The 25,710-nt window shown below is 46.7% G+C and overlaps 1 protein-coding gene across 5 annotated transcripts in view; it reads right to left on the reverse strand.

The window, feature by feature from the left end:
- Positions 1-25,710, reverse strand: part of LOC138363049 (PH and SEC7 domain-containing protein-like) — a 70,379-nt gene that overhangs the window by 38,422 nt on the left and 6,247 nt on the right. For 3 of the 5 annotated variants that reach the window (XM_069321892.1, XM_069321890.1, XM_069321893.1), the window contains 2 exons: positions 11,755-11,808; positions 10,021-11,623 (listed from right to left, as the gene is read on the reverse strand). In XM_069321892.1, the coding sequence (XP_069177993.1) occupies positions 10,021-11,300 (1,280 nt within the window). In that variant the 5' untranslated portion in view covers positions 11,301-11,623; positions 11,755-11,808. The remainder of the gene's footprint in view (positions 1-10,020; positions 11,624-11,754; positions 11,809-25,710) is intronic. The other 2 variants (XM_069321894.1, XM_069321891.1) reach the window with 2 other exon arrangements.

Here is a 25,710-nt window from a genome sequence, read left to right on the forward strand (position 1 = left end):
CTAGATGGTCTACAGAGCTAGACTATCATCAAATTAAATAAACTAGTGTAATAAACAAGTGAACAATATATTGCCAGTCACAGCCAGTGACCGGCCGCGTAGCCTCTAGCGAGCTCACGACCCCCTCAGCCCAGCCTCACAGAGAGGCTTCCAGGTCACACACCAATTTCGTGGAGTGTTGTTCGTGAAGTGACAGCGCTTATTTTAACCCTTAGACCACATATTACCGCTCATATTGAGGGCCTAGTAACGAAAAATATTCAAATTATGTAAAAATAAATTCAAAATGTTAAACAAATCTCCAACCTATTGGCTTCAGTGTCATGAAACTTTCATCAAAATATTTTCAGAAAATGATTTTAGACAAATTTTTGAAAAATAAGAACATTTTGTTGATAAGAACAGCTCCTAATAACTGGAACTGAAGGATTATGCAGTAATAGAGAGATGCAAGCACCTGTTCAATGCTCAAAGAAGAACAATAGTAGTAAGAAGTGTCCACAAAGTGGATATGCAGTTGGTGCCTTTATATTATTGCTGAGTAATACATAATAACACAAATAATAATGAATAACTATTTTAATATGATCTATTTTGTTATATATCATATAAATACATTGTCCAATGTTAATATATGTTACTTTCATCAATGTCACAAAAATATATTTTTAGGGGAAATTTTATTTTTAGGAATATAGTTTTTTCTCCTCTGTTTATTATCTGATTTTGTTGTAACCTTTACACCCTGGAGAATGCATATGTTTCCATAACTATGTGAAGATAGAATGAAATTGGTCAACAAATAAATCAGTCACAACTCGGAAAACTTGATACTTTTAATTTTTTTGGCCGATTTTTTCTCTGATTTCAAACTCTATTTTCTTTGTCTCTATTTTCTTAGGTTGTTTTGATGATTAGGGACCATATTAGGGCTTTTTCACTTTATATAAAGTATATCCCCTAAATCGTTATAATTATTATAATTATACCTATATTTTGTGTTTTTTGGGGGTTATTTTTTCTTGACTTCATTTCAACACATATTGACCTGCAACTTTCACATATTCGAGTACGAATGCCAAGCATTGTTTATTAAAACATACAATTAAATTAACAAATTAAAACTACCTTTATTCATTGTTGATAACTTCAACTTCAATTATCTCTGAAACTAGAGTTTCAACTCTGAGTGGATTCTAAAATTCCAGTTTCTGGGGGGAGCCCCGTCGGCTCCCCGGAGCTATCCCAGGCTGATATGCTAATGTCAGACTTTGGCATCAGTCATGTGTATGAAGTTCTTAGGCCTACCGGGGACCACGGCCAGAACCGGGCCCCCTCAGAGAGGCAAGGGGAGCAATGGCCTATAGAAGCCCCCGTGTAGTTGGAAGCATTCTATGTCTGCCATCGACCGGAACAGGCACCCAGAAAGGTAAGCGCCCCAAAACAAACCCCTATTCTGGTTAAAATTGCTACCTAATACCGAACTAGTGGATAGAACTCCCCAACCGAAAACAAGCAAATTAGTGTGACGTCACACACTGCCGCGCCGCTGTCTGCGCAGCTCCCCCCTCCCCGGGAGGGGGAAGGGGGAGCCCCAGACCCCCCGCGCCGGCTACCCACACCTCAGTTCTTGAGGCTGATGCTATAGGCGATGGTCGTGTGCTCTGGCTCCGGTGTCGCTACTGCACTGTGCTTTGAGTGTGGTGTTAGTTTTGTGGGTGCGAGAGCCAGGAGTTATCTTCAGTACTCGGGCTGCATGCGCCTAGGGCTGCCTTCCCTAGGTGCCCTGTAAGTACTGCCCTTGGGGCTTGGGGCCACCTTCCACAGGCTCCTCGGGATCTGCCTCTGCTGGTCCGTTTTACCTTTCGGTTTTTCGGCCGCCTGTTGGGCTCTTGGGTGTTCTGTTCTCCCTTGTTACCGGCAGGTAAGTGGCAGTTTGCACTGGTAGGGGCGCAGGGTGCTGCTCAGCTTGTACTTCCCGACATCGCGGCCGGCTCTGTTCCTTGGGGTTCGCTGTCCTCTTGCGGGGTTTTGTTTTTCTTTTTGTTTTTGCCTGGTGGGGGGTTCTGTCATTTTATTTAGTTTGTTTTTGCCCTTCCACTGTTCTCCTCGGTGGCGCCCCCTGCTAGGTCCCCGTGAGTGTACACGTCCCTGGGGTTCAGCTTTAGAAGTTTGCTTGGTAGTTTTGGGCGCCGGTTTGCGGCACCCTGCCTGGGACTACCTGAGCGCGAGTCCTCTTAAAGTAAACGCTCAGGACCCTGGGAATCCCCTAGGGGGCGCGTGGGTCCGATGGATGTGACCCCGGAGTCCCCACTCGCTGTGTGCGAGTTTGAGGGTTGCTCGGTCCCCTTGTCTCAGGGTGACCCTCATTGTTTTTGCCTCTGCCACGCTGCCTGTTGGGTCGGTGATACTTTCGACCCTGAGTCCTGTGAGTGTTGCTGCTTGCATGTGACTCAATTTACCCAGTCCTCTGATGATTCTATTCGGGTACAGGCGGCACGTGCGTTGCAGTCTAGGTTTCGTCTGTTGCAACGCGCTCGGTTGGTTGTTTCCCCGGATGCCCCGGGGCTGCCCCGCTTTGCTTTTCGAGACCCGGACTTGGGGGTGGGGGTCGCTTCGATCCTGGTTCAGTCCGCACCTCCTCGTCCTTCCCCTTCTGCTCGTTACCTTGTGAATGTCCCTGGCCCTCGTCGGGCCTGTGTTGCTTTGGGTCGGCAGTTGCAGCCAGTTGTCTCGGCTTCGAGTTGAGGGGTGAGCGACGACCGCCTCCCGGGTAAGTCCCTCTTTTTCTGTCTGTGGGTAGTTAGCTCCGGGGAGCCGACGGGGCTCCCCCCAGAAAACCAGCGTTGAATGTAATGAAACGCCATTTTCTGGGTGAGTCCCGGAGGCTCCCCGGCATCCCTCCCTCCCTCCGGTCGGCGGTTTTTCGCGTTTTTGACATCCAGCCTCAAGAACTGAGGTGTGGGTAGCCGGCGCGGGGGGTCTGGGGCTCCCCCTTCCCCCTCCCGGGGAGGGGGGAGCTGCGCAGACAGCGGCGCGGCAGTGTGTGACGTCACACTAATTTGCTTGTTTTCGGTTGGGGAGTTCTATCCACTAGTTCGGTATTAGGTAGCAATTTTAACCAGAATAGGGGTTTGTTTTGGGGCGCTTACCTTTCTGGGTGCCTGTTCCGGTCGATGGCAGACATAGAATGCTTCCAACTACACGGGGGCTTCTATAGGCCATTGCTCCCCTTGCCTCTCTGAGGGGGCCCGGTTCTGGCCGTGGTCCCCGGTAGGCCTAAGAACTTCATACACATGACTGATGCCAAAGTCTGACATTAGCATATCAGCCTGGGATAGCTCCGGGGAGCCTCCGGGACTCACCCAGAAAATGGCGTTTCATTACATTCAACGCTGGTTTTTTGACCGATTCTCACTATTTGGACATATTGTGTGCTGGGCTGTCTGTTCTACAATCCCTTCAGAATGGATTTTTCATAAACTTTATTCATTTGGAGTTATAATTTTTGGGGGTCTAAATTTGCCTCATATTTCAAATGCCCTATTGACGATTTTTTTACAGTAAACTGTACTGAAAACCTATATACTAATTTGATGAAAATGAAGATCATATGCTATTCTGAGAGAATAATAACATTAATGAACAATTGGTGATAGTTCATATTTTTTATTCTGAAATGAAAATCTGAAGTTTTCAATATTCAATTTTAAAATTAATTTTGATTCTCTTGTTATTCAAGTTATGCTGTGATCATTTAGACAAAGTTGGAGCATTTGCCTAGTTGATTATGCAAAAAAAATTAGAAAGTATTTGCACAAGTTTTAAAATTGTATGTTAAATTATTTTGTCAAATCATATCCCTGGAAACATAAACCGAAACTGTCTCTATTTTCCACTTGTTACAACTTGTAATAAAGTTTTTACATCTCGTCTTAACGTGTTTATGACGTATTAGAATGTTGTTACATCTTGCTATATTGGTTGTTATAACTGGTTAGGTGGTGTTAAAACTTGTTGGAACGTTATACCAACGTCGTAGTTTCGGTGTGTGTTTGGCGGGATACGTATGTATTGCGCGGTCTAAGGGTTAAAGCCAGCCAAATTAGTGGCTGCACCCTTGCAAGTTTATCCACGAATTTTGTGGTGTTTATTTCGCGAGGTCACTAATAGGATTTAATATTTCTAGATAATACTAGAAGCTAATAGAGGCTATCATTAACAAGTGTGTATATAATTTATCTTGAATAGAGTATTATTTAATATATATTGCACTAGTTTTCTCAATATAATATTTACTAATTGCCAACCCACAACAGGGTAGGATATTTACATTGACTAGTGTTTATTGATAACCTAGTCCCCCTATTACCATTGACTAGGTGAATTATTTAATGTTCATCCTAGTCCCATTTATTACCATAGTCTAGTTGTACTGATACTTACATTGAACAACCTAGCACCATTAATTAATGGTGCAGACCCTATTTTGGGTGTAATTAATACCAGCTCGAGTTGAGTTGTGTACATATAATAATTTACTTATAATCATTGCACCTTTGAGTGATTAATTAGTGTCTATACCAACCTAGGGTGATAATTTGAGGAGCTAACCTAAAAGGTACTTCCAGTGACACTGGTTTATCACTCAAATCATTAGTGTGTATGATTATATATGATGTGTATTAATTTTAAGAGCTAACCTCCAGAAGAGGTAGGATTATAGCCTAGTGATTGCAGAATATTACCATAGGCTACTCCATCAGTACTTGTTCAGCATTATGAGCAACCCAAGTACAAGTCCCACAAGGCTTAACCAGCTAGCCAGTATGGATACTGCAGGAAGAATGAAAAAAAACTTTGCAGGTCTTAAAAGCCACTTAACAAAACAGATCAAGAAATGTGAGGATTTGTCCCAACAATCTCCAGTTGATTATGCTGACCTGGAAAGCTATTATCAAGCCGCTACAGGTAAATTTGAGCAAATCAAATGCCAAATAGCAACATATGTGACTGAACTTGCCAACACCAATTTATCAGAAATAGACAACATTATGGTTGATCTAGCGAGATATGAAGATCACACTCAAGCCATGTTACAGCCTTTTGTCAAAATAATTGCCCAGAACAAGGCAACAACAACAGTTTCATCCAATCCGAGTCGAGATGAAGCTTGATTCCCTCCAATTAATTTACCCACTTTCTCAGGAAAAGATGAGGAAGATTGGGACGAATTTTAGAACAAATTTGTAGACCTTGTGGACTCAAAACAATCTTTACCTAAGAGTAGTAAATTCTCTTATCTGCAAGGTCAATTATCAGGTGAAGCTAAAACAGTAGTATCCCATCTAAGGTTAACTAACGATTGCTATGACCTCACAGTACAACTCCTCAAGGATAATTATGCTGATCTAAAAGTAAGAACATCACATTTAATACATGAGCTGTTGCATTTACCCCTCACCGGAGGCTTCAGCTGATTCACTCCAAGTCTTCAAGCTGGAGGTAGAATCCATGATCAAGGTCCTCAGCCTGACAGCCAATACTAATGTGGCTGAGTGGATCTTGAAAATAATTGTCCAGGAGAAAATACCAAGGGACATATTGAGACAAATGAGTGCTCATTACAATAAAAGTATCTTATCCATGAATGAGATATCTGAGGGTTTACGTTCAGTAATTCATCAACTATGAACACATGACAAATTAAAACCACCAAGTAAACCTTCAGAAATCAATAATAGTAAACCACAGCGTACCAAAGGTACTTCAAATCAATCTAGACAATATAATTCAACACCAAAGTGGAACAGTGGCAGTGTGGGCGTATATGCAGTGGGACCCTCCAAGCCTATAGTTACTGTGTCACCCAAGACTGTGACACCAAATTGTAATGGAAGCTATGGAACATGTTTGTTCTGCCAAGAGAAACATTCAATGTACCACTGCCCTAATTTTCCTGATTGTGATGCCCGTGTTGAGTGACTCAGAGTTGCAACATTGCACGAGGTGCCTCAGGAAACATAACATCATCAACTGTCAGGCCCAATTACACACGTGATAGGTGTAACAAGGGTCAGCACCATGCAGCATTGTGCGGAGACACCAAAACAAGGTCTCCAAACGCCAAGGTGGAAGATAGCATTCCCACCACAGTACAGTACTGCAAGGCGCAACAAACAATTAGTGTCCAATCAGCAAAGTCCAAAGGTAATACGACTTCAACAAGGCAGCCGACGGGCGAGCAGCCGAGCCCAAGACACCGGACCCCGGAACAGCCCCAAGCGCCCCCACGTCCTCCCCAAGCCAGTCTGAAGACAGCTCCAGGAGGGAAAAGAAGCGCAAGGCCAAAGCCAAGAGGCCCCTGGCGCGCAAATCCTTTGCCACCTGCTCAGCCAAAAGGGAGGGAACCTGCACATGGAGCTGCAGAACACCAACATCCTGGGGAAGGGCAGGAGCAAACAAGTACTCATTGAGGTGCTCAAGGTCGCCCCCCAGGAAACCTGAACCACAGGAGAAACTTCACGCCACTCAAGAGTGCGGGGAACAACAGAAGGAATGCCAGGCCTCCAAAGCAAAGACATGACAGTCCGCCAGCCAGGACGACTCTGGAACCTCGTAACGGACCCAGAAAGAGAACGAAGTCCCAAACCTGAAAGACGACGGATCCATCACCGAGGCATAATCCGGGTCACGCGGGAAACAGAAAACCTCCAGAAAGACGGAACCGATGCACCCAAGGGGACACGGATCCAAACCCGGGGAGGGGCAGACACCAAATCCAAGTCGTACGAGGAGGGAGGAAAAGAGAACCCCACACCTTGTAACAATAAGCCCCGCTCCGAGGGTAGAAAACCCCAGGCGGAGTCTAGCGGGGCCCAAGGCCCCCCAAGTCAGCCCCTCCCCAGCTCCAGGATCTCCCTCCTCGAGACCCGGGGCCGAGTCGTCCCCCAGAGCACTGGCCCCTAAAGAAAAGGCCGGTGCGGCCGAGTAAGCCGAACAGAAGAGGGCCCACTGGTCATACCTAGAGGCTTCGGCTGGGAGATCGGACTCGAAGGCCTCCGTCGCCACACCGGAAGGGGCATCCCCCGAGACTCAAGACCATCTAAAAACCAAGCAGTCAGACAGCCTAGCAGAGGCAGGTCCCGAGGAACTTGTGGACGGTGGCCCCAAGCCCCAAAGGCAACACTTACAGGGCACCTATGGACGATAACCCCTAGGCGCATGCAGCCCGAGTACCGTGGAATAACTCCTGGCTCTCGCACCCCTGGAAGACAGCCACCACACGCTAAGCACAGTGCTGAAAAACGCTGGAGCCAAGCACACGACCACTGCCTCTAGCATCAGCCTGAGAACTAAGGGTGGATAGCCGGCGTGAGGGGTCTGGGGCCTCCACTTCCCCCTCCTAGGGAGGGGGGGAGCGGCGCAGACAGCGGCGACGAGTGATCTCATAATCGTTTGCTCGTTTCTTTTAGGGGAGTTCTATTCACTTGTTCGGCTTTTGGTACCAATATTTTCACCAGAATAGGGGTTTGTTTTGGGATGCTTACCTTTCTGGGTGCCTGACCCGGTCGATGGCAGACATAGAATAGTTCCAACCACACGGGGGTTTCTATAGGCCATTGCTCCCCTTGCCTCTTCTGAGGGGGCCAGGTTCTGGCTCGTGGTCCCTGGTTGGCCCATAAAAATTCCATACACATGACTGATGTCAAAGTCTGACATTAGCATATCAGCCTAGTAAGCTTCGGAGAACAGAAGGGGGCTTCCCCCAGAAAATACTCAATTACGGAAGCAATTTACAACTGGGCTAAAGTTTGGGATGCAATTAAGGAGTCAACATTATGAAATTGTTGGAAAAAACTCCTGTTGCTTGATCATGCTGATGAAATGACTGAGGAAGAAATGGATTTTGAAGGATTTTCAAATGATATTTATCAAGAACTGCGTGCCGCTGGAGAGGTGGAGTTAACGCTGAACGATGTGGAAGAGTGGTTAGATACTGATTCAGTCGATCCATCCATTGGTGATTTAACAGATGATGAGATTATCCAAAATGTTACTGGCACTGTTGACGACGACAGAGAAGAAGATGAGGATGAGCATGATAGCAGGTTACAATCTGCTACGAGTGCTGACATATTGTTCCATGTTGAAAAACGCCTTGATATTGTTTCACAAACTGACAATCCAGAGCTACCAGACTTTTATCAACACCTAAGGATGATGAAAGATATTTGTCTCAAGGATATGACAAAAGGAAGGAAACAAACAAAAATAAGTCAACATTTTTCATGAACTAGTAGCAGAAAATCAACCAGCACAGCCGTACCCAGCAAGAGCACAGCCATACCCAGCACCAGCACAGCCATACCCAGCACCAGCACAGCCGTACCCAGCAAGAGCACAGCCATACCCAGCACCAGCACAGCCATACCCAGCACCAGCACAGCCGTACCCAGCACCAGCACAGCCGTACCCAGCACCAGCACAGCCGTACCCAGCAAGAGCACAGCCATACCCAGCACCAGCACAGCCATACCCAGCACCAGCACAGCCGTACCCAGCAAGAGCACAGCCATACCCAGCACCAGCACAGCCATACCCAGCACCAGCACAGCCGTACCCAGCAAGAGCACAGCCGTACCCAGCACCAGCACAGCCGTACCCAGCACCAGCACAGCCATACCCAGCACCAGCACAGCCGTACCCAGCACCAGCACAGCCATACCCAGCACCAGCACAGCCGTACCCAGCAAGAGCACAGCCGTACCCAGCACCAGCACAGCCATACCCAGCACCAGCACAGCCGTACCCAGCACCAGCACAGCCATACCCAGCACCAGCACAGCCATACCCAGCACCAGCACAGCCGTACCCAGCACCAGCACAGCCATACCCAGCACCAGCACAGCCATACCCAGCACCAGCACAGCCATACCCAGCACCAGCACAGCCATACCCAGCACCAGCACAGCCGTACCCAACAAGAGCACAGCCGTACCCAACAAGAGCACAGCCGTACCCAGCACCAGCACAGCCATACCCAGCACCAGCACAGCCATACCCAGCACCAGCACAGCCATACCCAGCACCAGCACAGAAGCAGCTGAAGCCAACACAGCAGCAGCGAGCACCAGCAAAGCTGATGCAAACATCTAAAAACATCGTGTGTGGAGTGAACAGTTAGAACAAGTGTTAAATTTAAGAGTGTACATAGTGTCAAAATTAAAGTTGCAGTAATTTTAGTGTACAATAGTTTTCATATACAGTACTGTATTATAGTACTCAACATACAGCAGAACTTTCTTCCTTCCTACTAGCTGGTGGATCAGAAGGCAGACTGCCTGGTGTTAAACTCATGTTGTTTACCGACTGTGAAAGCCTGATTGACTGTAAATAGTTGAATGACTGTAAATGCCTAACCGGTTGCTACCACAACTGTGAATGCTTGACTGCCTTTGGTTATGACTGCCTGTGACAGGTCTTGACTGTGAATGCATGACTGACTTGGAACTGTAAGTGACTGGTTCTGACTGGCTGCCACATAACAGAGGCAGTGAAATGTTTGAAAGGAAAATCTGGAATCAGTGATGCAGATATGAATTCGCTTAAGGCGAGCAGGGGATGGTCTCACCAACTCCTCCCTCTCTCCTCACCGTCTCCCATACGCCAGCAAGATTCCTCAGTAAAGGTGAAGTGCAATTAAATGTTCACTTATTTTATTTATTGTTTATATTTATACCCAATTGTTTTGTATATGAAAAATGAGTAGTATTCTGTATAAAATGTATTTTTAAGTTAATATTTTTGGGTGTGGGAATGGATTAATTCAATTTACATTATTTATGGGGAAAATTTGTTTTGGTTTACAAATTTTTGGTGTACGACGTGTCTCTGGAAATGGATTAGGATCGTAAACGAAGGTACCACTGTATAGTATATATATATATATATTTTTTTTTAACAAATAATGATAGTGTAAAATTACAAATAAACACAGAAATATTTAAGATAACTTACTTTTTGGAAAGATGTCTGGAAACATCAGACTTCTTAAAGCCATCAAGAGAAATAAGTCGTTTTGCCAGTCTAACTGCAGATGGGATGTCCACAGCCTTGGGACTGTAGTGAAAGCTATGTAGTGAGTCTATATCAGACTCGTCCTCACTTAGAGGTGGCGAGGTGGTGCTGGAGGTTCGTATGGAAGCCTTGCCTGTTCCATCTTCTTCTGAAAGACATGTAATTTCATCCTCAGATTCACGCAATTCCTGGTAAGCAAGGGTATCTGGGGAGAGAGTGCCTGAGCCAGGGGAAGGTGGGCGAGTGTTAGTCGGGGTTATATCAGGATCACGCAAAGCATCATTACTGTCCTGGGGATCAGAATAGAGTGGTTCACTGCTTTTCTGTAAATGCTGGGGTCGTTTTCTGCGGCTATTCTTTTCAGGTCCTTCCACTTTAATCACAATTCGATTTTCATCCTGTTTTTTTACTTTGCTTTTATCAGAGACTAACCCTCTATTCTCAGATGTCATTACACCACCCATATTATGACCGTTGGGAAGAAAATCTTTGGTACCAAAACTATTCACATAAGATGAAGGGAGGTGTAAAGTTGGTGTCGTATCATCCCACTCAAGTTCATCAGGCACATCTGTGTCCGGACTAGTTAGGCTAGAGCTGTTAGAGCACACATTCTCAGATCTGTTAGAGCTGCCAAGCGAATCACGCCCACTACACATTTTATCATACACTCCACTACATGAATACTGCATGGAGGATGTAGGAGATTGGGGAGAGGTAGGGGAGGGAGATCTGATCAGAGGACTGTCAGAATCATGACTCGAGTGAACACTGTCAGGGGAAGTTGGGGCATTAAAAGTCCATACAATACGGCGGTCCTCATGAGGAACAGGGGAAGTACTATGATCATCACAGGTATCTAGAAGAGTGTTTAGTGAAGACGTCACATCATCATCAAGCTCTATGTTAACTGCACACATATTATCCTTCTGGTATTGCAAGTGATCTTCCGATTTGGAGATTCTCACGGAAGTGCTGGTTGGGGGGTAAGTAAATTGCACACCACTAGCATTACTATCAACAGACACAGGCGAACACAAACTCTGCGGACTTCCCACTTCATGTTTGGCTAACCTGCTACCACAAATGTCTGTTTCATTAGGACTTGTTGGAACACTGGCGCTACCTGACTTTCGCAAATCGTCAACAGTTTTCTGCTGAGGTAGCCAACTGGGATCATGGGAAGTCCGTGAGAGATTCAAGATAAGGTCACCTGTCATCAAGTATGCTTCACTTCTGGGTTTCTTCTGCTTGTTTCGCTCATTTTCTGTTGTTGTTCTATCTTTTAAATGCAAACCATTCTCCGAAGTTGTATGGTTTGACCCATGACTGATAGATGTTCTGTCAGAGGCATCAGAGAGTGTAGGACTTGGAAGGGAAGGTGGTGATGATGAGGACTGTTCAGGTGGTGTTCTGCTGGAAGATTTTTTTGCCTTAATGTGTTTTATACCTTGCAGGTCATCCTGAGTGATTGCTGTTCGTAATACATCAGGATTGTTTGGTGTCGCTAGGTACTGCTGCACACGCTGCTGAATTCCAACATCTGTTGATAACCAATTTAGGTTACAATTTTAAAGTTACTATAATAAAAATTCTATATTTAATGCACAAGCAGTTAACAGATGCAATGCATTCCTGGACATTGAGATAAATCATTACAAGATGACAACTTACCAGTTTTTAATTTGAGTGTCACTTCTGAAGTTGATAAACGAAGACAATTGAGAACTGCAGGAGAAAAAAAATAGTTAGTGCAAGCTACTAAAACTTATCAGATTTGCCCTTTCAATATGCTGTTAGCATTAAACAATTATACACTTATTCTCAAAACCAACTTGTTATTATCAAACTGTGAGCTAAATGCAACTGCCACACACCGTGAGGAACTGTCACATATGTAATGGGGAACTGTCACACACATAATGAGGAATTGTCACACATATAATAGGGTACAATCACACACACAATGAGAAACTGTCACACACATACTAATAGGGAACTGTCACACACACAATGGGGAACTGCCACACACTGTGACATACTGTGTAATAAATCTATTTAGTTTTTATGATAAAGCCATAGAAATACTACAAGAAAAAGGTGGTTGGGTTGACTGTGTCTATCTGGACTTAAAAACCAGCGATGAATGTAATGAAATGACATTTTCTCGGTAGGGGCCCCAGAGGCTCCCTGGAACTATTGGACTGATATTAGCTAATATTAGTACAGTAGAACCTCTATTAACGAGTTTAATCCGTTCTGGCACCGAGCTCGTTACCTGGAAAACTCGTCTTTGGAAACAAATTTCCCCATTTAAAATAAAGGAAATAAATTTAATCCGTTCCACTCCCAAAAACATCCATACTTGTATGACTTTTTTTTATGTAAATATAATACTGCACATGTAAATATAAATGTTTTGTTGTAGTGTTTTAATATTTACTTTACCTAATGAAGAGTAGTTGCTGGCTTGAGGGAGACGATGGAGAGGTGGGAAGGAGGAGAGGGGTTATGGTGTGGAAGGAGTATCCACCTCTGAGTCAGGCGAACTCTCTCTTCTTGGGAATTTCACTCAAATTTCATTTCAAATGTCACACAAGGATGCGTTAGACCAGCACCAAATAAAAAACTACGTTGATTACACTCGTTGTGTCAACAATATAATAGTCTTACCACGAAGATACAATACAATGCCGTTTTCTCAAATAGGCAATGTGGTTATTAAAGAAAACTGAAATTTCATGGCAAACATGTATACAATCCCTAAGTCGATCGGATAAGAATTGGATTTTATAGAAATATTTGCTCAAATGATGCTTGAGCGCGGTGTTTGGGTGCATTCAAGAGAAAAAAAGTGTGTTACGTTCAAGCGACATATACCTGCGAAAGTGATAACACTTTCATAAAGTGTTATCACAAAGTGATAAATTAATTAAACATTTTCACACACTGGGTTGTCACTGCTTTATCAGGGCAGCTTTTCCAAGAATGCGTTCACCTTTTCAAACATTCCAAACACTTCCCTGATCTCAGTGGAAGAGGCAGCATCCTCCCTTACCTCCTCATTCCCTTACTAATGGTGCAAATTGTTGATGAGGACCTGCCATACTTCCTTGTGAGATCAATCACACAGACACCACACTCATGCTTTGCTATAATTTCCTTCTTGAAATCCATAATAATTGTGTCTTTCTTCCTCTTGAAAACACTATCTTTAGCAAGCAGCTTCTTTGGAGACATCGTGTGTTACAAATTGTAGTCGCAAAACCACTAAAAACCCAAAGAAAAGCTCAAATAAATCCAGAGGGATGCTTGTCGTGTGAGATACAACAACAACACTGGCGTCGGAGGCGTCCGAGAATTTGCGAGAACCCGCGAGACGCTAGGAAGCGCCATGTGGTTTCACTCGTTAATAGAGGCGAGCTCGTCAATAGAGACAAATTTGCTGCGAGTGGCTTGCTCGTTACTAGAAAAACTCGTTAACAGAGCCACTCGTTAATAGAGGTTCCACTGTACATGGCTTCAGTTATATGGAGTTGTCATGCCTAGCAGGAACCACTAGCCAGAACATAGTCCCCTCAGAGAGGTGAAGGGAGCAATGGCCTGTGATACTCACATGTATTAAAGTACAGTGGCGCCTCGATTAACGAATTTAATCCGTTCCGGCACCAAGCTCGTCATGTGGAAAACTCGTCTTGTGAAACAATAATAGCACTGTTGTCGTAGGTGTCTGAGAACCAGTGGCAACGCTCGTTAATCGAGCAAAAGCTCGTCAGTCGAGACAAATTGTCTGCAAGTGGCTTGCTCGTTACTTGAAATGCTCGTAACTGGAGCCACTCATCACTCGAGGTTCCACTGTATTCATGTCCACTGTATTCGGGGTTGAGCACCCAGGAAGATAGGCGCTTCAAAACAGACCCTACCTGGTAAAAATATTCCAATCTGAGACCGAACAGAGGCGATAAACTCCCCCAAAGAGAAACAAGCTAACAAGCAATACATCTTCACACCACGTGCCACTCATTCGCAATGACCCCCACCGCCCCCCAAGGAGGAGGAGAGGTAGGTCCCAGCCCACCGAGCTGGCAGCTGGACCGTCAGTTTGGAGGCTGAAAAATGGAAACAAAACCCGCAAATCAGCGGGAGGGAGGGTGCCAGGGAGCCTCCGGAGCTCTACCCAGAAAATAGCGTTTCATTACATTCAACGCTGGTTTTCTATGGGGGAGCCCCATCGGCTCCCTAGAGCCCCACTGGCTTCCTGGAGCTAGCTACCCAAAGTGCAGGAAAAAAGGGACGCACCTGGAGGCGGCTGCACCACACAACCCTGAACAAAGAAGGGACAACTGGCTGCAACCGGTGACCAAGGCGACACAAGACTGTTGAGGACCTGGCACAGCAGCCAAAGCCATGAACTTATGAACACCATGGGCGGGAGGGTAGACCACAGGCTGGCTTTATGCAAGAGCTCTGCGGATGACCTGAGAGACCCGAGCCCTGAAAGAGGGAACAAGAAATACAGGGTCAACCCATAGCACGTCCCTGGACACAGAAGCCAAGGCGCACAGGAAATGGTGTAAAGCCACAACTGGACACAAAACATGATGCACCCCTGGCCTGACCATCAATAACCCATGGACCCCTCCGGAAGCCTGCTGGCTCGTTCTTCACCAGAAAAGAAGGAGACGGAAACTCCTTCCGTCTCCCAGGAAAATGCCCCAGTTTTGGACATCGAGCAAGCAGTGCCTGAAACCAAGGCTGGACCTGGCCCGAACGTCTGGCAAGCAAACGAGAGGAGATGGTGCCGAACGGCCAGGCCGCAGACAGAGGAATGAACCAAGATCTGACAGCGGACACCCCAGAAGGGAAACCCCGAGACCACAGCAGAAGAGCCACACAAAGCGGCCAGCCGCAAAAAAGTCAAGGACTGAAGAGACCCGCCATGGTCTGGTAAGGAACCACTAAGGACGGATTGGAAATTGGAATACTTCTAGCGAGCCGAATCCGTCATAGCAAAAGCGACAAAGCTGCATACACCTGCCCCGTGCTGAGAGCCCAAGATAATGCCAGAGCCCACTGTCCCTGGGAGGCTCGGGGAGTACCGTATACAAAACCCCAGTTGAAATACAAGGAATCAACTCCCGCACAGCCGCACAAGCAACCCCCCCCCCCCCAAGAAAAAGAGAGCGAGAAAAATGGCTCGAAGAGCCGAAGCACCACCCCAGTCGATGCAGGCATCAGCGAAAAATGGGAAAACCGCAAAAAAATGCATACAGGTAGTATACCATTGCATTCCAGGCCATGTAGACAAAACCCACCAGAGAAAGGCAGACCAGAGGGAGCAACAGACATCTGGGAGCCCCAGAGTGCAAAAACACACAAAAACACGAGCGTAGCTCTCATCCTGTAACTACACTTAGGTAATTCCACTTAGGTAATTACCAACGGACCTCCTCACACACCCAGTCCCGAAAAGTAAACACCACGATACTGAGCACCACTCTGGAGGCCAGGAACGTAAACAGGAGAACAAAATGGCCGCCAATGTAAACAAAGCCAAAGCAGACCGGGAAGCGACCAAAAATACAGCATACACCGGCAAATATGGCAAAACGAAAGCCAAAGGGATGGAGGGAACGAAAACCCCCACCCCTGCAGCAAGACCCCTGCCCAAAAGGGGTCTTGCTGCAGAGCTTTGTCTTGCTACAAAGGCCCAAGCAGGAGCAATGCAAAGCCCAAGCACACCAATTGGGTTTCCTCCATCAAGCCCCGAAACCCTCCCTGAGAGAGGTTCCGGGGCAGAGCCAACCTCTATGCCCTCCGCCCTTGAAGAAAAGGCAGAGTCCAAGAGAAAAGCCTTAAAGAAGGGAAATGTCCGCTGGGAAGACCCAGAAGCCTCGGCTGGAGGAACAGACTTAAAGGCATCTGTATCCGCATCGAACGAGGCAGTCCCCCCGTTCCCCCCCGGTCTCATCCCAACTAAACCCAGCCCCAACTTTGAAACCCTCAGACGTTTGGGAGCAGGGGGGAGGAGGAAGAACAAGACGAACCACGCTATCAAGGGAAGGACTCAAGGGCGCAGACAAAAGCAAGGCCAAAGCCACCAATGCCCCTAAGTCCGGACCCTAATCAAAACATGGCAGGCCCAGGGCATTTGAGAGGGTGACCAATCTAGCACATTGCAACAACCTAAACCAACCATGCAACACGACAGCCGCTTGACCCGTAAGATCTCCCAAAGAAGAATGGGTAACTGGAAAGCGAGCAAGGAAGAAGACCCGCATGACTCCGGGTCGAATGGTGTCGATGACCCAACAAGCAGCTAGACAGAGGCAGAACAGGTGATCGCCACCCTGAGACAGGGGCAACAAACAACCTGCAAACTTGCTCAAGGCGAGATGGGACTTGGAGGACACATCCAATGGTTACCCAATCCCCGACAGGATTTTCCAGGGCCTGTTGGGGGGGGGGGGGTTGTTTCCCTACGGGGAGCCCAGGCACTGGACCTCCAAAGCGGGTTGTATCCCCTTAATATAGCCAGGCAAATTAGCCCCTGTGATGTGAATAACCCCAGAAGCCCAGTTGAGGACTGCCCTAGTGAACCCTAGGTAGCATCTAATATGGACTGTGGCGGCCTTCCAACGTTCAATAAAGCAAACTAAAGAATGAAAGAGAACTCCGAGGAAGGACCACAACTCAGGGGACCAGAAAGAGTCACAGTCACTGCGATTATGCAAGCTGAATAATTAGGGGATTAGACTGCCTATCTCTTCTTCCTGGGAATTAGGCAGCCCAGTGAGCCCCAACCAGCAAACAACCACTCCCTACCCGGGGATAAACAAAAGTACTGGGACATAAGCTGACCCCAAGGACGAGGTTTCAAACCAAACAGTCACTACCCTCTACGGGAATGGGGACCCGAAGGACCCAGAGAAGGGAGCTCTGAAGCCCAATGGGTGTGCTCACGGGGTGCCTAGGGAAGGGAGCCCTAAGTGCATGCAGCCCTTGGTACAAAACTCCTGGCCACTGCCAACACACAGAAGGAAAACCAGCAGTGTGAAGCCAATTAGGTAATTGAGGCCAGAGCAGGTGTCCTCCCCGTATATCTTCAGTCAACAAACTGACAGTCTGGGTGCCAGCTCGGTGGCCTGAGATCCCCCCCCCCCTTTCGGCACGAGTTTCGGCATGAACGAGCGGCGCATGTTGTAATGACGTGTTGCTTGTTAGCTTTTTTCTCTTTGGGAGAGTTTATCGCCTCTGTTCGGTCTCAGGTTGTAATATTTCTACCAGGTGGGGGTCTGTTTTGAAGCGCCTATCTTTCTGGGTGCTCAACCCCGGTCGATGGCAGACATTAATACTTTCATACATGTAAGTTTCATATGCCATTGTTCCCTTCGCCATATGACTCCATCTGACTGAAGCAACTTACTAGTTATAGCCAATATCAGTCCAATTGCTTCAGGGAGCTGATGGGGCTCCAGGGAGTCAATGGGGCTCCAGGGAGCCGATGGGGCTCCAGGGAGCCGATGGGGCTCCAGGGAGCCGATGGGGCTCCAGGGAGCCGATGGGGCTCCAAACACCCGATGGGGTTCCCCCCACATAAAAGGCTTTTGACAGACCCACACAAGAGGCTGTTCTGGAAACTGAAACATGCTGGAGATGTGACAGGCAGACTTCTGACATGGATGAAAAATGTTCTGAGACAGATGAAGGCAGTAATCAGAGAGAATGTAACTGACTAGAGGAGCATTACTAGTGGAATACCACAGGGTTCAGTTCTTGCACCAATAATGTTCATCGTCTACATAAATGATCAACCAGAAGGAATACAGAATTATATGAACATATTTGTGGATGATGCTAATATACTGGGGAAGACACGAGACACAGACGATTGTAATGCCCTTCAAATTCATCTAGATAAATTAAGTGCTTGGAGCGTCAAGTGGCAAATGGAATTCAACGTGAAAAATGACATGTTATGGAAAGTGGAATTGGAGAAATAAACCACACATAACTTACAAATTATGTGGAAATGAATTACAGAAGTCTAATAAAGAATGAGAACTAGGGGTAGTTTTGGATAGTAAGCTATCTCCAAAAGAACATAAAGAACATTGTGAGAGGAGCATATGCATTGTTTTCCAACTTCAAACTTGCTTTTAATTAGAATATGGTGAAATATTAAAGGGAAACATAATGAGAAACTATCACAAATAATGAGGATATGTCTCACATAAGGATGCTTCACACCCAAGGATATGTCACACCCACAAGTATGTATCACACACACAAGGCTGTACCACACATGCCAGGATGTGACACACAAATACAGATGTGTCACTACACACAAGGATGTGTCACATACACACAAACATATGTCATGCACACACAAGGATGTGTCACACACACAAGAATGTGTCATGCACAAGGAAGTTACAAGAAAGTCATTTAATCATTTTACTGCAAAAAAACAGCGTTGAATGTAATGAAATGCCATTTTCTGGGTAAGACCCGATGTTCCCTGGAGCTATCCGGGCTGATGAATGTATTAAACCCTGGCATTAGTCAAGCGAATGGAGTTCTTAGACCTACCAAAGGCCACAAGTCAGAACCTGGCACCCTCAGAGAGGCTTGAGGAGCAATGGCCTATAGAAACCCCCATGTGGTTGGAAACATTCTATGTCTGCTATCAACATGGGTCAGGCACCCAGAGAGGTAGATGCCCCAAATCAAACCCTATTCTGGTTAAGAATTGCTACTGAAAGCGGAACTAGTTGACAGAACTCCCCAAATGAAAACAAGCATGATGTCACCATGTCACCATGCCGCTGTTTGAGCAGCTCTGCCCTCCTTGGGAGATGAAAGGGGAAGGCCAAGACCCCAGCGCTGGCTATCCACCCTGCAGTTCTGAGGCTAGATGTCAAAAACCGCAAAAAAATTGGAGGGAGGGGAGGGTTGCCGGGGAGCCTCCGGGTCTCACCCTGAAAATGGCATTTCATTACATTCAAAGCAGGTTTTCTGGGGGAAGCCCCTTCGGCTCCCCAGAGCTACTTACTCAAAGACAAAACCAAGAGAGACTTACCCGGGAGGCGGTTGGCATTCACACCTCAATTCAAAGTCGAGACAACTGACTGCAACCGTCAACCCAACCTGACACAGGTCCGACTAGGCCCAGGAACATTGACAATGAAGCGAGCGGCCAGGCCCTGTTCAACCTCCATTTCCAGCATTTTATGACGAGTCGCTCATGGAATATATAGTACACCAAACGAACCTTCATGCGGCTCATCAAGTTTCACGTGCAGGTTCCCAAGGTGGAAACCTGCACATGAAGTTGAACAATGCCAACATCCCAAGGAAGGACAGGGGTGAACAAATAGGCATTGAGATGCTCAAACTCACCACCCCCATCCCAGGTAAACCTACACCACTGTCAGAGCCTCACGCCACTCAAGCGTGTGGGACTGACAGGACGTATGCTAAGCCTCCAATGAAAAAACAGGGCAATCCGCAAGCTAGGACGACTCTGTAACCTCATAACGAACCCAGTAAGGAAACGAAGATCCAAACCTGAATGAAGACGGATCCATTAAAGAGGCGTAATCCGAGTCGCGCAGGAGGTAAGCCGCAAATAGCTTCCCACTCCTCATGAGGCGGGATGCGGAAAGCCAAAAACCACCGGAAGAACGCGACCAATGGACCCAAAGGGCTACAGAACCAAACCCGGGGTGGGGCAGACACCAAATCCAACTCGTACACGGAGGTGGAGAAGGAAAACCCCACCCCTTGCAAGAACAAGACCCACTCAGAGGGTACAAAAATCTAAGCAAGTTCCAACGGGACCCAAGGTCCCAAGACAACCCCTCCCCAGCCTCAGGAACCTCCATAGCAGGACCCGGGGCCAAGTCATCCCCCAAAGCCCCAGCCCCAGGAACCTCCACAGCAGGACCCGGGGCCAAGTCATCCCCCAAAGACCCAGCCTCAAAAAAAGATGTTGGAGCAGCCGGAAAAGCAGGAAGGAAGGTCAGACCCTAACACTTCGGCAGGAGGAACGGCTCAAATGCCTACGTTGTCACTCCAGAAGTGGCATCCTCCAAAACCACCAGTCTCTCCAAACCAACTAAACCCTGCCCCGACTCCGAAACCCTGAGACTTTTGGAGGTGGAAGCAGAGTGGGAGGACCATAACGAACCACAGCAGGGGAAGGAGGGGAGACAGACTGAACCAAAGTCAAAGCGACTAATACCCCCAAGTCCGCGTTCCCATAACCAAAACGGGGCAGCCGCAGGGCTCCTGGATCAGCAACCAACCTAACGTGCTGCAGCAACCTAAAACAAGCATGCAACGCCTGAGCTGACTGCACCCAATAGTGTCATCAGTGGACTGGGTGTACTTAGTCACAAACAAGCAACAAAACTCACAGGACTCTGGGTCGAAGGTGTATCCAACCTAGCAGGCAGCATGACAGAGGCATAAACATTGAAGGTCACCCAGAGACAAGGGGACCGAGCAACCCTCAAACTCGAACAAGGCGAGAGGGGACCCAGGGGTCGCTTCTATTGGACTCAAGTGCCCCCGTGGGGTTTCCCAGGGCCCTTAGACAGAACTCTCACTAAGGGAAGCCCAGGCAGGGTAATGCTAACCGGCGCCCAAATTACCAACAAAACTGCTAAAACTGCCCCCAGTGAATGTGTACACTCATGGGGCCTAGCGGAGGACCACCAAGATACAATCGGTTAATACCAAAACAAGGGGCAGACCCTAACCCAGAAAGAAAACAAAAACAAAAGAAAAACCCCCTAAGAGGACAATGTACCCAGGCAAAACAGAGCCAGCTGCAATGAGAGGTGATAACTAGCTGCACAGTACTCTGTGCCCCAACCAGTGATGAATACTACCCCCTACCCGGAGGCAAATGGGGGAAAGGGAAACACCCCAGCTGACTCCAAGGGCGGCTAATTACCGAGCAGCAAAAGACCTTACAAAGGTAGCCCCCAAGGTGACTTGTGGAAAATGGCCCCAAGCCACAAGGGCAGTACTTACTGGGTACCTAGGTAAGGTTATCTTGATGTTATCTTGAGATGATTTTGGGGCTTAGCATTCCTGTGGCCCGGTCCATGACCAGGCCTCCTTTTTGTTACACACCCCCAGGAAGCAGCCCGTAGCAGCTGTCTAACTCCCAGGTATCTATTTACTGCTAAATAACAGGAGCATCAGGGTGAAAGAAACATTTTTGCTCATTTGCTTCCACCTCCACCAGGGATCGAACCCGGAACCTCAGGACTACGAATTCAAAACACTGTCCATTCAACTGTCAGGCACCTCTTTCATACCTCTTACACACCTCTTTCTGGGGTGAAAGAAACTTTTTGCCCAATTGTCTCTGCCTCCACCGGGAATCGAACCCGGAGCCTCAGGACTATGAATCCGAAGTGCTGTCCACTCAGCTGTCAGGCGCTCCTAGGCGCATGCAGCCCAAGTACTAGTGAAATTACTCCTGACTCGCGCACCACCGAGGATAGCACTACACCACAAGGCACAGGACTGAAATTCTGGAGCCAGAGTCGCACGACCTTACCAGCCTCACATCAGCCACAGAAATGAAGGACGGATAGCTGGCGTGGGGGTCTAGGGCTCCCTCTTCCCCCTCCCGGGAAGGGAGGAGGTGCGCAAACAGCAGCGCGGTCACGTGGTGACGTCATGCTCATTTGCTCATTTTTATTAGAGGAGTTCTGTCCACTAGTTTGGCTTTCAGTAGCAATTCTTCACCAGAATAGGGGTTTGTTTTGGGGCGCTTACCTTTCTGGGTGCCTGACCCAGTCGATGGCAAACATAGAATGCTTCCAACCACACCGGGGTTCCTCTAAGCCATTGTTCCTTGTGCCTCTCTGAAGGTGTCAGGTTCTGGCTTGTGGTCCCCCAGTAGGCCTCCAGAGGGAAAGACAAGGAAGCTGTCGAAGAATCCCAAACAAGACTCAGCCAGGTCCAAACCCGGGACAAAACCAGATGGGACTCCCTCAAGTTCACCAGGAACCCGAACCCAGCAGGCTGGGAAAGAACTACACTCCTGGTGAGCAGACATGCAAACCAGGTGGGAGCCCACACTAGTCAGTCATTGAGGTAGGCCAAAACCTGAAGCCCTAACAAACGCAGACAGGTCACCATGACCCGGGTGAGATGCGTGAATAGGTGAGGTGCCAGATTCAAGCCAAAAAGAAGGCAACAAAAGTGGTAAGCCGGACACCCCACCACGAACCTAACCAGTTTCTGAACCCCAGAAGAATCAGGACATGCGCATCCCAGAAATTGAAATTGAAATAAGTTTATTGAGGAAAAATACACACAAAGGGATGAGGTAGCTCAAGCTATTCTCACCCCGTTCAGTACAACGTGTTAATACATACATAGACACACATCACAAACAATAAACATATTACCAAACATTCTGAGAGATAAACCTATACATTTCCTCCTTCACAAGTAGTATGTTATCAGACGTACACACAAATACTTTTATGACCTAGGTATACTGTATAGACAATTTGCAAGAGACATGCAGATAATTCAACAAAATATTACAGTCTTGGTGCAAAATTCTTATATCTCTCAAGAATATCATCAACCTTTCCGTTGTGACACATCCAGGCTATTTGTTCAAGAACAGTCCTTATCTCAGTGTTTCTATATACATTAATCAACGGACAATCAAGAACATAATGGGCCAGGGTGTGAGACCTTAACATACCACATAGTTTACACCTCGTGTCATTATCATGAACACCTATCCCATATTCCCAGTAATATTTGTACCCAAGCCTGAGCCGCATGTACACAGAGTCACTCCAAGCATTTCTCCTTTAACCATAAGTGAAATGGGTGTTTTGACTCACATACATGTAGTGTTGCATGGTTTGACTTCTCTCATACATTATCTCTCTCCTCTCCACTCCTGCCTGTGCCTGAATATTTCTGATTTTGCTTCTTATTTGTCTCATTGTGAATTCACATTCAATGTCAACTTGTGGTTTTGATGTGTCACGTTTGGCCAAGTCATCCGCCACCTCGTTGAGCACTATTCCAACATGAGATGGAATCCACATGAATTTCACACTATAACCTTTCAGCTGTATCTCAGTTATTCTTCTCTTACAGTCCTCAACTATAGACATGAAGACTGGGTTTCGACTGTTTAAGGACTCCAGTGCTCCTCGGCTATCGACAAATACAAAAACATTTTTGTCGTCATGACGTACTTCCTCCAAACACGCCAGAATGACCTGCAGTTCAGCTTGTGTGGATGATATATAATTACTAAGCCGGAGTTCAATTATCCTGTCCACAGTCCCAAACTCCGTATATTCCCTTATTAGGACACCACACCCTGCCCTGCCATCCTCCGCCACCGACCCGTCGCAATATACATGTAAACTGTTGCCTCTTGGTAACCGAGATATCCCAGAGATCCAGAAACACCATCTAAGAATCCAGCTCCAAGAGAGGCCGGACCTGGGACAGAGTGGTAATCAGACAGGAAGGGCAATAGATCCCGTTCAGGCGGGACAATTCCAGAATGAATCTCAGATCCGCACAGTCCCGTTTCGCAGGGACTGTGCGGAAACAGACAGGGAAACCCACCTGAGGGACGTGTACATTTCGACCACACCCAAGCAAACCCACTCCAAGATGACCCGATGGAGCACAGGGAAAGAGGCCTGCCCCGCTAGCCCCGAACCCCCCGGAGGAGGTGGAGCAACCCAACACCACCATAGGCCAGAAGAAACGGCCCGAAAAGCCACAAATTGTGGGACAAGGCACGAGCAAACAGCGTGAGCCTTCCCCCCATTGCCTCGTCTATGGGGCGACCCGCAAACGGGCTGACACCCCTTACAAGAAGCTGACTATGAGTAGAGCGATCACCACGCCAACTAGACGTCGCCACCTCCGAAACTGGCACCACTGGCCTACCAAGACTGGAGGAATCCCGAACCTTAGCACGACTCTTCCGGGAAGAACCACCACGTCCACCCCAGAGAACAAACAAGTCGATGGGGTTCCCCACAGAAAAAAAAAGTTTCTACGGTATTATGAAGAACCTGTTAAGAATCTACAATGCTAAGCAAGGTGCACAGTGGGATGAATTACACCCCCCCCATCTCCAACCCCTAAAATATTTGCAGTGGTTCAACACGGTCGGTGATAGGAAGACTTTTGGGATTATCGAGATCCCTCAAGGTTAATTTCTGGCTTTCCCAATGATACAACCTACAATAACCTCATAACTCCCAGGTACCTAATTACTGCACAATGATCAGAGGCATCAAGAATCGAACCTGGGACCTTTTAGCTGTGACTCGACTGCGTTTACCATTGCACCACAGAACCCTATATCCGACACGACTTAGCTGAAAGCAGCAGCAGCTATCATCACAACAGAGGGATACACCCTTAACTGCATCAGTGAGATGGATGATTGGCAGGGATGCTGGATAATTTGGGGTGTGATCTGGTGGCAGTTGGGACATTAATGCTAGTGATGTTTTGCCAAATATCTCTTGGTATGTTTATCATGGTTTTGGTCAATTTCTGATCCCAAAGTGCCCCTTTCTTCACAGAGAGCCAGATTCTGGTACCTGGTAAGTCAATGTTGGTCTTATAGACTTAGTGAACTTCCTAAGACTTGACTACACTAGCATGTAAGCTGAGGGAGCTTCCCAGAAAACAGATCAGTAACATAAGGAATTTAAAGTTCTATTGACCATGACTACAAAAATGCACAAAAAATTAAACTACAACTTAGTTTAAACTTAGGGGCTTGACAGCTGAGTGGACAGCGCTTCAGATTCGTAGTCCTGAGGTTCCGAATTCGATCCCCCTGGTGGAGGTGGAAACAAAATGGGCAGTTTCTTTCACCCTGATGCCCCTATTACCTAGCAGTAAATAGGTACCTGGGATTTAAACAGCTGCTACGGGCTGCTTCCTGGGGGGGGGGGGGGAAGTGTAACAAAAAGGAGGCCTGGTCAAGGACCGGGCCACTGGGACGCTAAGCCCCAAAATTATCTCAAGATAACCTCAAGATAACAATGATTAAAATTTAATATAATTCACTATCTTGCACTGTGGAAGATACATAGCAGGATAAACTAAATATATTATAGAGTAAAGGCTTAGAAAGGAGTATTCAGCATGAAACTCATTACAGTAATTATATAAGGGTTTTCCCAAGAAAGAAAGCTGCTATTCAAGAACAGGTTGGTATTGATTAAATTTACTTTAACAAAACAAAAAGAGTTAATCTAGGTAAGGGTTGCCAAGTTAAATTATTATTATTTATTTATTATACAGTGTATATGATATGCCAAAATTGCACACTTTCCTTTCATTGTCCTAATTACTACAGGTGTTACCATACATTTGTTCCATGTGTATTATAATAACAACTTAACAGATCAAAATTTAATGAAACTCAGTTAAGGTAATACTTTGGCATGAATAATGAGAAATGATGTATATGAATCAATTATCATACAACTATCACAATAAGTAGGATAAATACCAAAAATAAATGACTAGGTTCCATCTGTCTCAAGAAATCTTTGTAAAAGAAATTTCCCAAGAAGGGACTCATAGACA

The sequence above is a fragment of the Procambarus clarkii genome, chromosome 10 (genome assembly GCF_040958095.1).
Source record: "Procambarus clarkii isolate CNS0578487 chromosome 10, FALCON_Pclarkii_2.0, whole genome shotgun sequence".
In the NCBI taxonomy this organism is placed as follows: Eukaryota; Metazoa; Arthropoda; class Malacostraca; order Decapoda; family Cambaridae; genus Procambarus; species Procambarus clarkii.